At 44.4% G+C, this 15,927-nt stretch overlaps 1 protein-coding gene across 1 annotated transcript in view; it reads left to right on the top strand.

Moving 5' to 3' along the window:
* LOC126161385 (trypsin-1-like) overlaps positions 1–13,934 on the top strand; it is a 34,618-nt gene extending 20,684 nt beyond the window's left edge. The window contains exons 5-7 of the mRNA XM_049917162.1: positions 5,998–6,110; positions 6,353–6,552; positions 13,770–13,934. Coding sequence (XP_049773119.1) covers positions 5,998–6,110; positions 6,353–6,552; positions 13,770–13,913 — 457 coding nt within the window. The 3' untranslated portion in view covers positions 13,914–13,934. The remainder of the gene's footprint in view (positions 1–5,997; positions 6,111–6,352; positions 6,553–13,769) is intronic.
* The last annotated feature ends 1,993 nt before the right edge of the window (positions 13,935–15,927 follow it).

Raw genomic sequence — 15,927 nt, 5'->3', positions numbered from 1 at the left:
CCTAGATGTGCAGTGCTGTGTCTAGTAGTGTTTAGCATTGACTGAACGTGTAAGAATACATGAACAAACATAATGTTTTATTATATCTATTTCACGCGCAGTTTCACTGTAAGACTTAAGAGGTACGTGGGTCGAACATAATTTTTCAGTTATCAACGGAAACACAAAAGTAGCATAATTAAATGCTTTATTTGTTTGCAGGCAAGTGTTAGAATTTTTTCCTATAACAGGTAAGCCTCTAGAAAAAATGGTGCAGCCTGTTAATGAACTATAGCACTGTGCGCAAATCCATTTTCTGCCTTCTGAGTTGGTGGGGGGGGGGGGTGTATATTAACAACACATCAACGTATGACAAAGTAGTTAAGTATCTCAGACGCTTCCTGTGTGGCCAAATATGTATGAATGAAGAACGAGTTACAGACCACCTCTTTTTGAAGAACTGGGAATAGCGTAAAGGAAGCGCTACTGGTTGAAAACCAGCGTATCACAATCGAGTCAATAGTTGAAAAAGTTAAAAACACTCATGGACCAGTTTTCAATGTCTTTCACGACATTTTGATCATAACAATAGTTGTCCGTCACTGGGTTCCTCATAACCTTTTACAAACCCGGCGAACAAGTCAGCAGCGGCGGTTTTACAGTTGTTTCCATCCAATCCAGATGACTTCTTCAACTGCGTAATCACGATGGACGAGTGCTGCGTGTTATTACTATGATCTCAAAACAAACGAATGGAAATACGGTGATCCATTCACCACTATTGACAAAGTCGCAGACACAGTTATAATCAGAAAATGTGTTCCCGTGTATTCTTTGGGACCTTTTACGATACACTTCTAACGTACAGTAATACCTAAATTACAGGAGGATGTAAAGGCGAAGCGCAGAAGTTTCCAAGGGTGTATTTTTGCTCAAAGACAACGCCCCAGGTCATTCTGCATATATCACAATCACACATGCTGCTTCCTCGTCTACCAAATTTTGCTACATAACCTTATTCTCCAGCCACAGCACTTAGAGAATTCTTCATATATCCTAGAATGAAGAAAATACCCCTTGGCAGGTATTTTCAGAATGGAAACCAGCTAATTTTTCTAGACGGAACTTTGTTCAACAGCCAAATTATTGAATTCTACAAACAAGTTCTGCACCTCGTCATCCATAGTTGTGAGAAATGTGATGCACAGAAAGACTCACTGAGTTTTATGGCAAAAGCTAGATTCTTTCGTGGCGATAATATAGGTTTTGACTATCCCTCACGTATAACTGATGCAGCACTCACAAGTAATGCAGCAATATTAATGAAACGCAATATGTGACGCTGGGATCTGGGCATTTGCCAACGATGATGATCGATTGGTTCACTGTTAATTTAACAAGTGCGCCTGGACATAAGGTATCGAGAGAGTACCCATAAGCTGCATCGTAGGACAATTGTCGTCCACAAAAAAGTACACAAAGAGAAGTACCGATGTTGCCTGGAGACTATCGTGTCTCCCTATTTCACACGGCTGTCTGCTTACACGGGGTGAAGTACGGAAACGTCAGAAACACAACACACTACCAGGCCTAGTACAGTTTAGGCAAAATGACAGCATTCGAAACAGCTTACGGCGTCTTATAGGGGTTAAATACAGGCTCTGTATGGTTTTCAGCGGAACCTTATACCATTCCTCTTGCATAACAGTAACAAGTTGAGGTAACGGTGATGGATATTAAGATCTGATGATTGTGTTGGACAGGGGAGATGCGGCAATTCATCATCGTGCTCACAAAATGAGGTTTTTAACGAAGAGAGCTGTTTTAACAGGGCCTTCGTCGGAATACAACACCTCCACTGGGGAGCAAACTTTGTACAATGGACTTGGACTTATCAGCCAAACGGCTGCATAATTATTAGCAGAATACCAGCGAGGCCCATGGAATAGCACGAGATGCCTCCCAAAATCATCACCGAATCCCTTCCATGTTTCATGTAATCTCGGCCATAAGTTGGAAACAGTGTGAAACGAGACTCGTCCGATGAAATGACTTTCTTCCACTTCTCCATAGTCCGGGTTTTGTTGCTTCGGCGCCATATTTTCTTGTTACGGGCATTTGTATCACTCACCTGCAGTTTTGGAATTCATCTCACCCTTCAGTTCCCAACTTATGGAACACCCTTCGTGTTGAGTTCGTGCTGACAGGGTTCTCAGGTGCGACATTCAGTTCTGCAGTTACTTTGGCAGCTGTCGGCGTCTTATCTTCCGTCACAAACCTCTTCAATAATCGTCTGTCAAGATCGCTCAACACGCATTTTCGTCGGCTTTGTGAGTATGCGGACGATGTTTTGCGCTTTCCGTGTACGCGGTATAAATCTTCGATACGGTGCCTCTTGAGACACCGAACACTTAGGCTACCTCGGTTGCGGAAGAATCTACCATACGACAACCAACAATTGTTCCTCGTTTGAAATCACTCATCTCTGACATAATGCTCTCACAACTACACACAACACTGTACTGACCGTGACTGACGCTTTCAAGTATTGAGGACACTGCACAGGAGCCATTTGCGGTCGAACACAACTGCAGGCTTGGCTAGCGTCTCGATTTATGCTCAGGTATGCATTTCTCTCTATTCTTCAATATTTTTGTCCAACTCCTGTGTGTACCCCGATGTATAGTTTTGATGACGTCCGCCAGAATTATTGGTCTATTTTCAACACCACTATTCTATAGTTTTGATCAGAGGCTATCAATGTTTTAAATTTGTGCACGAATTTACTTGCTTGGAAAAGGGTTTGCCTTGCTTGCTCACTGTCTCAAATACTAACAGTTAGATTTCATCAGGAATTTCCACTCTAGAAGGGCTAATGTAATGGCAGAGGAAGGCACTTGAAATAGACGTGAGTCTCAAATAATTTTACGATTTTTTTTTATTTTTTTTATTTTTTTTTTTACTCGTATGTTACAGCTGTAGCGAGCATGTGCGGATGTCTTTGGTATATCATTAGTTTGGTCCTCTAACGCTAGTACAATTCAGGGTATTACGTGGACCACTGCATAGAGATACTGAACATGTAATTGACCTTGCTGTATTTATTTATATGTAATTTTTGTTTTTTTATGTTAATCTTGATTCTTTCGCTCTTACATTTTAGTCCTCAACCATAGCAGTTGTTTAGCCAAAATATAGCTCACGGTTTCTATCTCTGTGTGAGTAAAGATGAACCACATTTCCCGGTTTCTCAAATGTTTTAGCTTTTTGCACTGTACGCTACAAGTAAAACAAAATAGACGTACAAAATTTTGAAGAACCCTGTTTTTTCCTTCTCTTACATCTTTCTTGCATCCCTCTTTCTTACCTAATTTCGCCGGCCGGAGCAGCCAACATATCGTTTAGTGCACTGTCACCTTCGCGCAGCCAGCCGAAGTGCCGAGCGGTTCTAGGCGCTATAGTCTGGGACCGCGCGACCACTACGGCCGCAGGTTAGAATCCTGCCTCGGGCATGGATGTGTGTGATGTCCTTAGTTTAGGTAGGTTTAAGTAGTTCTAAGTTCTATGGGACTGATGGCTTCAGATGTTAAGTCCCATAGTGCTCAGAGCCATATTTTTTTTTCTTTTTTGAACGAGGTGGTGAAATAGGGCTACGAAAAATAAGTTTTCCCTTCTGCGATATTGCAGAAAGACTTGGCAGGAGCGTAACCGCTGTACATGACTGCTGTCAGTGGTGGTCAACAGAATGAATGGTCGCTAGTAGACCGGGCTCCGGAGGGCCACGTCTCACTGCCGAGAGGGAAGGTCATCGTGTTCGACCTGTGGCAACGGCGCAACGTAACTGCATATGCAGCAGCATTTTGAGCAGCAGCTGGCACAACAGTGACACAACGAACTGTTACAAATCGGTTACTTCAAGGACGGCCTCGAGCCAGACGCCCTGTAACGTGCATTCCACTGATGCCTAACCACTGCCAATTCCGATTTCAGTAGTGTCAAGCGTTATAATGTAGTCCCATGCCGTCCATAAGCGAACAGATATCCGAACTATCCAACTGAGCATGAGAAGAGTAGTAACCAACGCTGCAGTGTGAAAGATGAAAATTAGAGTTGGTTCAAATGGTTCAAAAGGCTCTGAGCACTATGGGACTTAACGTCTGAGGTCATCAGTCCCCTAGAACTTAGAACTTCTTAAACCTAACTAACCTAAGGACATCACACACATCCATGCCCAAGGCAGGATTCGAACCTGCGACCGTAGCGGTCACGCGGTCCCAAACTGTAGCGGCTAGAACCGCTCGGCCACTCCCGCCGGCGAAATTAATGTTGGTTTCCCCATAGTTCTCTCTTTTGCGAAAGTTGTCAGAGTTTAGCATATAAGCCCCTACATCTCTCAAGCGGAGCTGGTAGAAGCTTCTACGTTAAAAGGAAAACATTCACACTAACATTTTTCAGATGCAAATCTTGAATGATATGGTCTGAACGCAACAAAGCATCAGAAAGCCTCTTGAAGAGAGAGGGACAGAGGGGGAGAGAGAGAAAAAGAGAGAGAGAGAGAGAGAGGAGGAAGAACAATTGAGGCATAACTGGGGTCACAGTCAAACAGACCCAATTATTGATCTGAACAGGGGATAGGACAATCAGTTACTTCAATCATTGCAGTTGTACCAGTGCCTGGTACAGAAGAAAAACTATACCGAAACCCACGAAAAGAACACAAATTTAAGAACCTATCAGCTTATTCAGAAGACTCAGGAAATACCCTGATGAAAAGAAATCGAAACACCAAAAAAATAATTAATGTAGTCTAAAGAAATATTGGGAATACGCTTGTCTAGCTAACTTATGTAGGTCATTAACACTGCAAGATCACAGGTTAATGTAAGCGCGAAATAAGGCATCTAATATGTCAAATGCTGGTACATTAACAACTAGTGTTACCTCAGGATGGGTTGAGTGGAAGAAGCACACGTCATGTAGTGTGCTGTACAGGTGCTGGATGTCAGTTTGTGGGATGGAGTTCCATGACTGTTGCACTTGGTCGGTCAATACAGGGGCTATTGATGCTTGTTGCGGATGACGCTGGAGTTGTCCAATATTATCACATACGTGCTCGTGGGATACACACGTGGTGTCGAGCAGGCCAAGGGACGTGTCGATACTCCGCAGAGCATGTTGGGTTTCAACAGCGGTATGTGGGCGAGCGCCATTCTGCTGCAAAACACCCCTTGGAATGCTATCGACGAACGGCAACAAACAGGTCGAATCGCCAGCCAGATACATGTACAAATTTGCAGTCAAGTTGCGTGGGATAGCTACGAGTGAGCTCCTGGTGTCATACTAAATCACACCCCAAGCCATAACTCCAGGTGTAGGTCTGGTGTGCCCAACACGCAGACAGGTTGTTTTCAGACCCTCATCTAGCCGACTTCTAAGCCATACACGACCATCACCAAGGGAGAATCAGCTTTCATCAGAAAACACAACAGACATCCACCTTGCTCTCTAATGAGGTCCACTCTTTCCACTCAGATGTACGTGATATTGATGAGGGTTTCTGACTCCAGAATCACTGCGGCATCAAAGTTTTGCCACGGAGCGAAGTGGCCCAGTGAGTACCATATTAACTAGACTCATATTATATAGAATGAAATTTGAGACTCGCATTCTGCAACGTATTCAGGCTTTTTCCGTAAATAGGTTTGGACAAATTCCTGGACGGTTTGTTTGTAAAGGTCATGGCCCATTTAATTCACCATCCTTTCCCAAACCGAGTTTATGTTACGTCTACAATGGCTATTCTTCAATGGGAAGACGTATGTTACTTCCTTCCTTCTGAGGTTGCCTGACACTGCCGCTGTAAACGAACTTGATATGTAACGGATAATTCTGAAAGTTTAGAACGATATCGCTGTACAGCACAGGCAACCAGCTTTGAAATACATCATCCAGTCCATTCGCTCTGAAATGGAAAACTGTTCTCGACTGACTTTATACTGAGTTCATTTTCTTCCACAGCGCTGCCGGCGTGGGGCCATACGACGTCTCAGTCTTCAAGCTGCAGTCCGCCCTGACACTGAACTCCAATGTCCAGACTATCAGCCTGCCCAGTGCGGGATCCATCCCTGAAGGTATACATAACACCTCCATTAATCGATCGTGCCGATCTTTCGACTTCTTTCACGCTGACTATTAGAGGACACACTTCAAAAAGGTATTCAGATCTTACGTACATTCACACCCTTAGCAAGTGATCATTTACTTCACTATCGTGTTAAAATTTCGACCAGTTATAAGGAGGACCCCTTGTATGTGGACACTTAATGACTCTTATATTGTTCAGACGTAAATCAGACTTTTTTTTTATCTTTAGGTGGGTCCATCGGCGTACTTTCTGGATGGGGCTCTACGGAAGACGGGACGCAACCTAACATTCTTCAGACGGTCGATCTCACCATCTACGATTATGAAACTTGTAAGGCGCACATGGATGAACTGGATCCCACTTTCAATCCTCTCACAGAGACGATGGTTTGTACAGGGCCATTCTATGAAGGAATCAGCATCTGTGCCGTAAGTAACTATAATGATTAACCGTTTGCTCTATCACGTCGTTTCATAATACCATATTCGAATTTTATTCCGAATTATATATCTTATTATTATTATAATTACTATTAATTTTACTACAGCCACCGAACTTTCCTTTTGGTTTCATGATACTCTTCATTTCACTTTCATGTCTTTCCGCTTAGCATGTTCGTCTCTGCCTTTCCTCTTACCTCCCGATGCCATCAAACATCTAAAAAATCAAAATTTTTTCATTATTTTTGTTACAGTTGCCTAAATGGATAGTTTCAGAAAATCAAGTACGCACCTCTCAAGTCTACTGTGATTTTCCTAAGGTTCTATTCTTGCCAATACCTCGTCAGTTCCCATTACACATAGTACAACAGTCCAAAACATCCATTTCGTCTTTTTCAGCTTTACCACTGGTATTACGCAGTATTTAACGGTGTCGGAGCATAAACTCTTTCATGGCTACTTACTAGTCGCTATTCGTTTTCCGTAACATTCAAAATACTCCATACTCCCATCTCCCCCCCCCCCCCCCGTACAAACTACACTCCAGGAAATGGAAAAAAGAACACATTGACACCGGTGTGTCAGACCACCATACTTGCTCCGGACACTGCGAGAGGGCTGTACAAGCAATGATCACACGCACGGCACAGCGGACACACCAGGAACCGCGGTGTTGGCCGTCGAATGGCGCTAGCTGCGCAGCATTTGTGCACCGCCGCCGTCAGTGTCAGCCAGTTTGCCGTGGCATACGGAGCTCCATCGCAGTCTTTAACACTGGTAGCATGCCGCGACAGCGTGGACGTGAACCGTATGTGCAGTTGACGGACTTTGAGCGAGGGCGTATAGTGGGCATGCGGGAGGCCGGGTGGACGTACCGCCGAATTGCTCAACACGTGGGGCGTGAGGTCTCCACAGTACATCGATGTTGTCGCCAGTGGTCGGCGGAAGGTGCACGTGCCCGTCGACCTGGGACCGGACCGCAGCGACGCACGGATGCACGCCAAGACCGTAGGATCCTACGCAGTGCCGTAGGGGACCGCACCGCCACTTCCCAGCAAATTAGGGACACTGTTGCTCCTGGGGTATCGGCGAGGACCATTCGCAACCGTCTCCATGAAGCTGGGCTACGGTCCCGCACACCGTTAGGCCGTCTTCCGCTCACGCCCCAACATCGTGCAGCCCGCCTCCAGTGGTGTCGCTACAGGCGTGAATGGAGGGACGAATGGAGACGTGTCGTCTTCAGCGCTGAGAGTCGCTTCTGCCTTGGTGCCAATGATGGTCGTATGCGTGTTTGACGCCGTGCAGGTGAGCGCCACAATCAGGACTGCATACGACCGAGGTACACAGGGCCAACACCCGGCATCATGGTGTGGGGAGCGATCTCCTACACTGGCCGTATACCACTGGTGATCGTCGAGGGGACACTGAATAGTGCACGGTACATCCAAACCGTCATCGAACCCATCGTTCTACCATTCCTAGACCGGGAAAGGAACTTGCTGTTCCAACAGGACAATGCACGTCCGCATGTATCCCGTGCCACCCAACGTGCTCTAGAAGGTGTAAGTCAACTACCCTGGCCAGCAAGATCTCCGGATCTGTTCCCCATTGAGCATGTTTGGGACTGGATGAAGCGTCGTCTCACGCGGTCTGCACGTCCAGCACGAACGCTGGTCCAACTGAGGCGCCAGGTGGAAATGGCATGGCAAGCCGTTCCACAGGACTACATCCAGCATCTCTACGATCGTCTCCATGGGAGAATAGCAGCCTGCATTGCTGCGAAAGGTGGATATACACTGTACTAGTGCCGACATTGTGCATGCTCTGTTGCCTGTGTCTATGTGCCTGTGGGTCTGTCAGTGTGATCATGTGATGTATCTGACCCCAGGAATGTGTCAATAAAGTTTCCCCTTCCTGGGACAATGAATTCACGGTGTTCTTATTTCAATTTCCAGGAGTGTATTTTATTGGCGCTCCATTGCACGTTGGCCAACATGCCGACAGTTATGGAAACAGCATCCCCAACGCTACGCTACAACTTCACTGCTTAACTCTGTGTTGTTTCACTCATCGAAAATGTTTACTTCACCTGACCCAAATTACTGGTGGTATCTTCATTGTTTATCCAGTTTCGAGTAACTCCCTCATAGAAGATAAAATTTCTACGGAAACATCTTTCAATTGTTGTCACTTTTCTTACTTTGCCTGCTATCAAACAAAACTGGAGGGATATTTAGTCAGTGGTGGATTTCCTCACGAAAGATTGATTCACTCTTTCTGACGTCTAATCAAAAAATAACACTTGGTATTTGCCGTTCCTGGAACTCTTCATAATAATACTACTACTTACATTTAGCCTGCAAAAAAACTTAGCTAAATTTCTGCTCGTCTTGCTCAATCTCTGTTCCTTTTTGTCACAGCAGCAATCTCATCCGATGGCCGTTTTTTTATGGCGAACAAATTCTACTTTCAAACTACTTTAACTTCACTCAGCTGTGTTTACTGTTTTAATTTATTCACGATTGATTTGTAAGCCACTAATGCTTCACCTTCCGGTAATTTGGCATTGTTACAAATGTCATAAAACAAAAGCATTTTCCGTTAATGTATTCAAATAGCTCGTAGTGTGGAAGCTACAGTGTCCACCTATATTAAACTGCCCGCCATTCAAACCTTTGAATAACCACCTTTTGCAGAGAGTACCGCTGTAGGACTTGCAGGAAGACAATCAGTGACGTTGTGGAAGTTATCGACAAGAATGTGGGGCCATGCCGTCTCCGTATCGTGCCCAGCTGTGCTAGGATTCTCGGTTGAGGATCCTTGGTCTGAATAGCCCGATCGAGTTGGTCCCACACAGCCTAGCTTGGGATCAAATCTGGGGCGTTTGATGGCCGGAACAGTATGCTCAACTCACAGTGGTGCTCTTGGAACCGCGCACTTGTTGTTGTTGTTGTTGTGGTCTTCAGTCCAGAGACTGGTTTGATGCAGATCTCCATGCTACTCTATTCTGTGCAAGCTTCTTCATGTCCCAGTACCAACTGCAATCTACATCCTTCTGAATCTGCTTAGTGTATTCATCTCTTGGTCTCCCTCTACGATTTTTACCCTCCACACTGCCCTCCAATACTAAATTGATCATCCCTTGATGCCTCAGAACATGTCCTACCAACCGATCCCTTCTTCTGTTCAAGTTGTGCCACAAACTCCTCTTCTCCCCAATTCTATTCAATACCTTCTCATTAGTTATATGATCTACCCATCTAATCTTCAGCATTCTTCTGTAGCACCACATTTCGAAAGCTTCTATTCTCTTTTTGTCTAAACTATTTATCGTCCATGTTTCACTTCCATACAAGGCTACATTCCATACAAATACTTTCAGAAACGACTTCCTGACACTTAACTCAATACTCGATGTTAACAAATTTCTCTTCTTCAGAAACGCTTTTCTTGCCTTTGCCAGTCTACATTTTATTTCCTCTCTACTTCGACCATCATCAGTTATTTTGCTCCCCAAATAGCAAAACTACTTTACTACTTTAAGTGTCTCATTTCCTAATCTAATTCCCTCAGCATCACCCGACTTAATTCCACTACATTCCATTATCCTCGTATTGCTTTTGTCGATATTCATCTTATACCCTCCTTTCAAGACACTGTCTATTCCGTTCAACTGTTCTTCCAAGTCCTTTGCTATCTCTGACAGAATTACAGTGTCATCGGCGAACTTCAAAGTTTTTATTCCTTCTCCATGGATTTTAATACCTACTCCGACCGAGCGAGGTGGCGCAGTGGTTAGCACACTGGACTCGCATTCGGGAGGACGACGGTTCAGTCCCGTCTCCAGCCATCCTGATGTAGGTTTTCCGTGATTTCCCTAAATCGTTCAGGCAAATGCCGGTATGGTTCCTTTGAAAGGGCACGGCCGATTTCCTTCCCCATCCTTCCCTAACCCGAGCTTGCGCTCCGTCTCTAATGACCTCGTTGTCGACGAGACGTTAAGAAAAATAACACTAACCTAACATACTCCGAACTTTTCTTTTGTTTCCTTTACTGCTTGCTCAGATTGAATAGCATCGGGGAAAGGCTACAAACCTGTCTCACTCCCTTCCAAACCACTGCTTCCCTTTCATGTCCCTCGACTCTTATAACTGCAACCTGGTTTCTGTACAAATTGTAAATAGCCTTTCGCTCCCTGTATTTTACCCCTGCCACCTTCAGAATTTGAAAGAGAGTATTCCAGTCAACATTGTCAAAAGCTTTCTCTAAGTCTACAAATGCAAGAAACGTAAGTTTGCCTTTCCTTACTCTTTCTTCTAAGATAAGTCGTAGGGTCAGTATTGCCTCACGTGTTCTAACATTTCTACGGAATCCAATCTGATCTTCCCCGAGGTCGGCTTCTAACAGTTTTTTCATTCGTCTGTAAGGAATTCGAGTTAGTATTTTGCAGCTGTGACTTATTAAACTGATAGTTCGGTAATTTTCGTATCTGTCAACACCTACTTTCTTTGGGATTGGAATTATTATATTCTTCTTGAAGTCTGAGGGTGTTTCGCCCGTCTCATACATCTTGCCCACCAGATGGAAGAGTTTTGTCAGGACTGGCTCCCCAAGGCTGTCAGTAGTTCTAATAGAATGTTGTCTACTCCAGGGGCCTTGTTTCGACTTAGGTCTTTCAGTGCTCTGTCAAACTCTTCACACAGTATCATATCTCCTATTTTATCTTCATCTACCTCCATTTCCATAATATTGTCCTCAAGAACATCGCCCCTGTACAGACCGTCTATATACTCCTTCCTCCTTTCTGATTTCCCTTCTTTGCTTAGAACTGGGTTTCCATCTGAGCTCTTGATATTAATGCAAGTGGTTCTGTTTGCTCCAAAGGTCTCTTTAATTTTCCTGTAGGCAGTATCTATCTAACCCCTCGTGAGGTAAGACTGTATATCCTTACATTTGTCCTCTAGCCATGCCTGCTTAGCCATTTTGCACTCCCTGTCGATCTCGTTTGTGTTCCTTTTTGCTTGCTCCACTTACTGCATTTTTGTAATTTTTTTATTTATCCAAGAATTTCTATTACCCCTCGCCTTTTTACCTACTAGATCCTCTGCTGCTTTCACTGTTTCATTCCTCAAACCTACCCATTCTTATTCTACAGTATTTGTTTCCCCCATTCCTATCAATTGTTCCCTTATGCTGTCCCGTGAAACTCTGTACAATCTCTGGTTCATTCAGTTTATCCTGGTCCCATAACCTTAAATCCCCACCATTTGGCAGTTTCTTCAATTTTAATCTTCAGTTCATAACCAATAGATTGTGGTCAGAGTCGATATCTGCCCCTGGAAATGTTACAATTTAAAATCTGGTTCCTAAATCTGTCTTACCATTATATAATATATCTGAAACCTTTTAGTATCTCCAGGGTTCTTCCATGTATACAACCTTCTTTCATGATTCTTAAACCAAGTCTTAGCTATGATTAAGTTATGCTCTGTCTAAAATTCTGTCAGGCGGCTTCCTCTTTCATTTCTTAGCCCCAATCCATATTCACCTACTACGTTTACTTCTCTTCCTTTTCCTGCTGTCGAATTCCAATCACCCATGACTATTAAATTTTCGTCTCCCTTCAGTACCTGAATAATTTCTTTTATCTCATCATACAGTTCATCAATTTCTTCATCATCTGCAGAACTAGTTGGCATATATACTTGTACTACTGTAGTAGGCGTAGGCTTCGTGTCTATCTTGGCAACAATAATGCGTTCACTATGCTGTTTGTAGTAGCTTACCCGCACTCCTATTTTTGATTCATTATTAAACCTACTCCTGCATTGCCCCTATTTGATTTTGTATTTATAACCCTGTATTCACCAGACCAAAGGTGTTGTTCCTCCTGCCACCGAACTTCACTAATTCTCACTATATCTAACTTTAACCTATCCATTTCCCTTTTTAAATTTCCTAACCTACCTGCCCGATTAATGGATCTGACATTCCATGCTCCGATCCGTAGAACGCCAGTTTTCTATCTCCTGATAACGACGTCCTCTTGAGTATTCCCCGGCCGGAGATCCGAATGAGGGACTATTTTACCTCCGGAATGTTTTACCCAAGAGGACGCCATCATCATTTAATCATACAGTAAAGCTGCATGCCATCGGGAAAAATTACGGCTGTAGTTTCCCCTTGCTTTCAGCCGTTCGCAGTACCAGCACAGCAAGGCCGTTTTGGTTAGTGTTACAGGGCCAGATTAGTCAATCATCCAGACTGTTGCCGCTGCAACTACTGAAAAGGCTGCTGCCCCTCTTCAGGAACCACACGTTTGTCTGGCCTCTGAACAGATACCCCTCCGTTCTGGTTGCACCTACGGTACGGCTATCCGTATCGTTGAGGCACGCAATCCTCCCCATGGCAAGGTCCATGGTTCATAGGGGGGGGGGGGGGGGGGCGGATCGCCCACATACACTGCAGCAAATCCCATCGTACTAATGTAGGGATGGACATGTTCTCCAAGGATAAATGAACACTTATGTTGATCCATTGCGCTTTCGTGAATGACGGCATCACCCAGAGAACGCCACGACAACGTTCCCCAAACCATAATGCACGTCCTCTTTAATGGACCTCTTTTCTTTCAGACATTTCACGCTGTGCACGCCAACGGCCGTCTGTCTCATGGAGCATAAAAGACGATCGATTCCTCTGAAAATAAAACCTATCGACACTCAGTGGGTAGCTAATTGCGGCACTAGCGTGTCAATCCCAGCCTTCCTCACCGATAAACAGTTTTAGCACGGATGCACAGACAAGGTGCCCTTGCAGTAACTTTTGTTCCATTTCAACGTTACGACAACGACTGCACTCTTTTCGCGTCCCCACACCCGACACGCTGTGGTCAACGTCCCTTGCCAGCTGCCGGTTTGACGGTTATTCCACGTTGATATCGAACACAGGGAATGGCCACATTATTGTGGCTGGACTCATTTGTGTCTCTTATGAAGTATTATTTGATCAAAAATTTTAGAATACTTGTCACAGAATCACTGTCACAACGTTTCTAACAAAAGTTCATTGTTGTTGATCGCCATGAGAATCCCGGTCTTGTAGTTAGTGCCAAATATGTCATAATACTCCAATACAATCAATACGAAAGTCCATTATGACAGGTGTACGTTACTTAAACTATGTATTTGTGTTTGCGTTTACAGGGCGACTCTGGTGGGCCGCTGGAGCAGAACCAACAACTTATCGGGATAGTGTCGTTCACGATGAATCCTTGCGGAGCAGCAGGAGCACCGTCCATTTTCACCAGAGTCTCCGCCTACCTGGACTTCATCAACGAAAATCTGTAAACACTTGGAACTAACGTCTAAATAAATGTCAGCTGCAGCTCTTTTCTTTTATTTTTTGGTAATGCTTTTCCTATCTCTGTGAGAAAGGGAACTGTATGGTAAATTCACTAGACAAATTCTTAGTCATCCTCTTTATAAATGTAGATCAACGAGTTGAAGCGCGAAGGTAGTGTCGAAATGGTACGATGTCGTCAACTGAGCCTTCACCTCTGAGATAAGCCGTGCCCATAAAGTGGTGTATATATGTCGATCGATCGTATGGCATCAACACAGTAAGATAGGTCGAAATGGAGAAGTGTTGCATATCCATGGGACCACATCGTGAATTAGGCCGCCTGACATGTTGGTGAGTCAAAGCTTATTTTCCAACGTATCCACGAGGTTTGATGCACAATTATGAGCCACTTAACACGACGCAAGGTCAATGTACAGGGATATTACAAGTGATTGAAGCGATTTCACAGCTCTACAATAACTTTATTATTTGAGATATTTTCACAATGCTTTGCACACACATACAAAAACTCAAAAAGTTTTTTTAGGCATTCACAAATGTTCGATATGTGCCCCTTTAGTGATTCGGCAGACATCAAGCCGATAATCAAGTTCCTCCCACACTCGGCGCAGCATGTCCCCATCAATGAGTTCGAAAGCATCGTTGATGCGAACTCACAGTTCTGGCACGTTTCTTGGTAGAGGATGTTTAAACACTGAATCTTTCACATAACCCCACAGAAAGAAATCGCATGGGGTTAAGTCGGGAGAGCGTGGAGGCCATGACATGAATTGTTGATCATGATCTCCACCACGACCGATCCATCGGTTTTCCAATCTCCTGTTTAAGAAATGCCGAACATCATGATGGAAGTGCTGTGGAGCACCATCCTGTTGAAAGATGAAGTCGGCGCTGCCGGTCTCCAGTTGTGGCACGAGCCAATTTTCCAGCATGTCCAGATACACGTGTCCTGTAACGTTTTTTTGCAGAAGAAAAAGGGGCCGTAAACTTTAAACCGTGAGATTGCACAAAACACGTTAACTTTTGGTGAATTGCGAATTTGCTGCACGAATGCGTGAGTATTCTCTACCGCCCAGATTCGCGCATTGTGGCTGTTCACTTCACCATTAAGAAAAAAATGTTGCTTCATCACTGAAAACAAGTTTCGCACTGAACGCATCCTCTTCCATGAGCTGTTGCGCCGAAAATTAAAAGCGTTTGACTTTGTCATCGGGTGTCAGGGCTTGTAGCAGTTGTAAACGGTAAGGCTTCTGCTTTAGCCTTTTCCGCAAGATTTTCCAAACCGTCGGCTGTGGTACGTTTAGCTCCCTGCTTGCTTTATTCGTCGACTTCCGCGGGCTACGCGTGAAACTTGCCCGCACGCGTTCAACCGTTTCTTCGCTCACTGCAGGCCGACCATTTGATTTCCCCTTACAGAGGCATCCAGAAGCTTTAAACTGCGCATACCATCGCCGAATGGAGTTATCAGTTGGCGGATCTTTGTTGATCTTCGTCCTGAAGTGTCGTTGCACTGTTATGACTGACTGATGTGAGTGCATTTCAAGCACAACATACGCTTTCTCGGCTCCTGTCGCCATTTTGTCTCACTGCGCTCACGAGAGCTCTGGCGGCAGAAACCTGAAGTGCGGCTTCAGCCGAACAAAACTTTATAAGTTTTTCTACGTGTCTGTAGTGTGTCGTGACCATATGTCAATGAATGGAGCTACAGTGAATTTATGAAATCGCATCAATCATTTGTAATAGTCCTGTATGTAAAGAAATCGTAACCGACAGGGACAGGAGGTGACAATCACTTTCAAAACCGACAGGAACTGCTCCTCTCAGTAAATGCAGGTCCATCTCATCTAGCTCCCTACTGAACTTCAAGGTAACAGCGTACAAGTTTGGAGTGTGGCACACAGTAGAATATCGACTGGTTATAACTACAGTGGAGCTATTCATAGAGGTACAGTGTGGGCTGGTTTTATCGTATGAAACTTTAGCTTGGTAGATATTCTA

This window comes from Schistocerca cancellata, chromosome 2 (genome assembly GCF_023864275.1).
Source record: "Schistocerca cancellata isolate TAMUIC-IGC-003103 chromosome 2, iqSchCanc2.1, whole genome shotgun sequence".
NCBI lineage: Eukaryota > Metazoa > Arthropoda > Insecta > Orthoptera > Acrididae > Schistocerca > Schistocerca cancellata.
The sequence above is the reverse complement of the archived record's forward strand: the minus strand, read 5'-3'. Positions and strand labels throughout refer to the sequence as shown.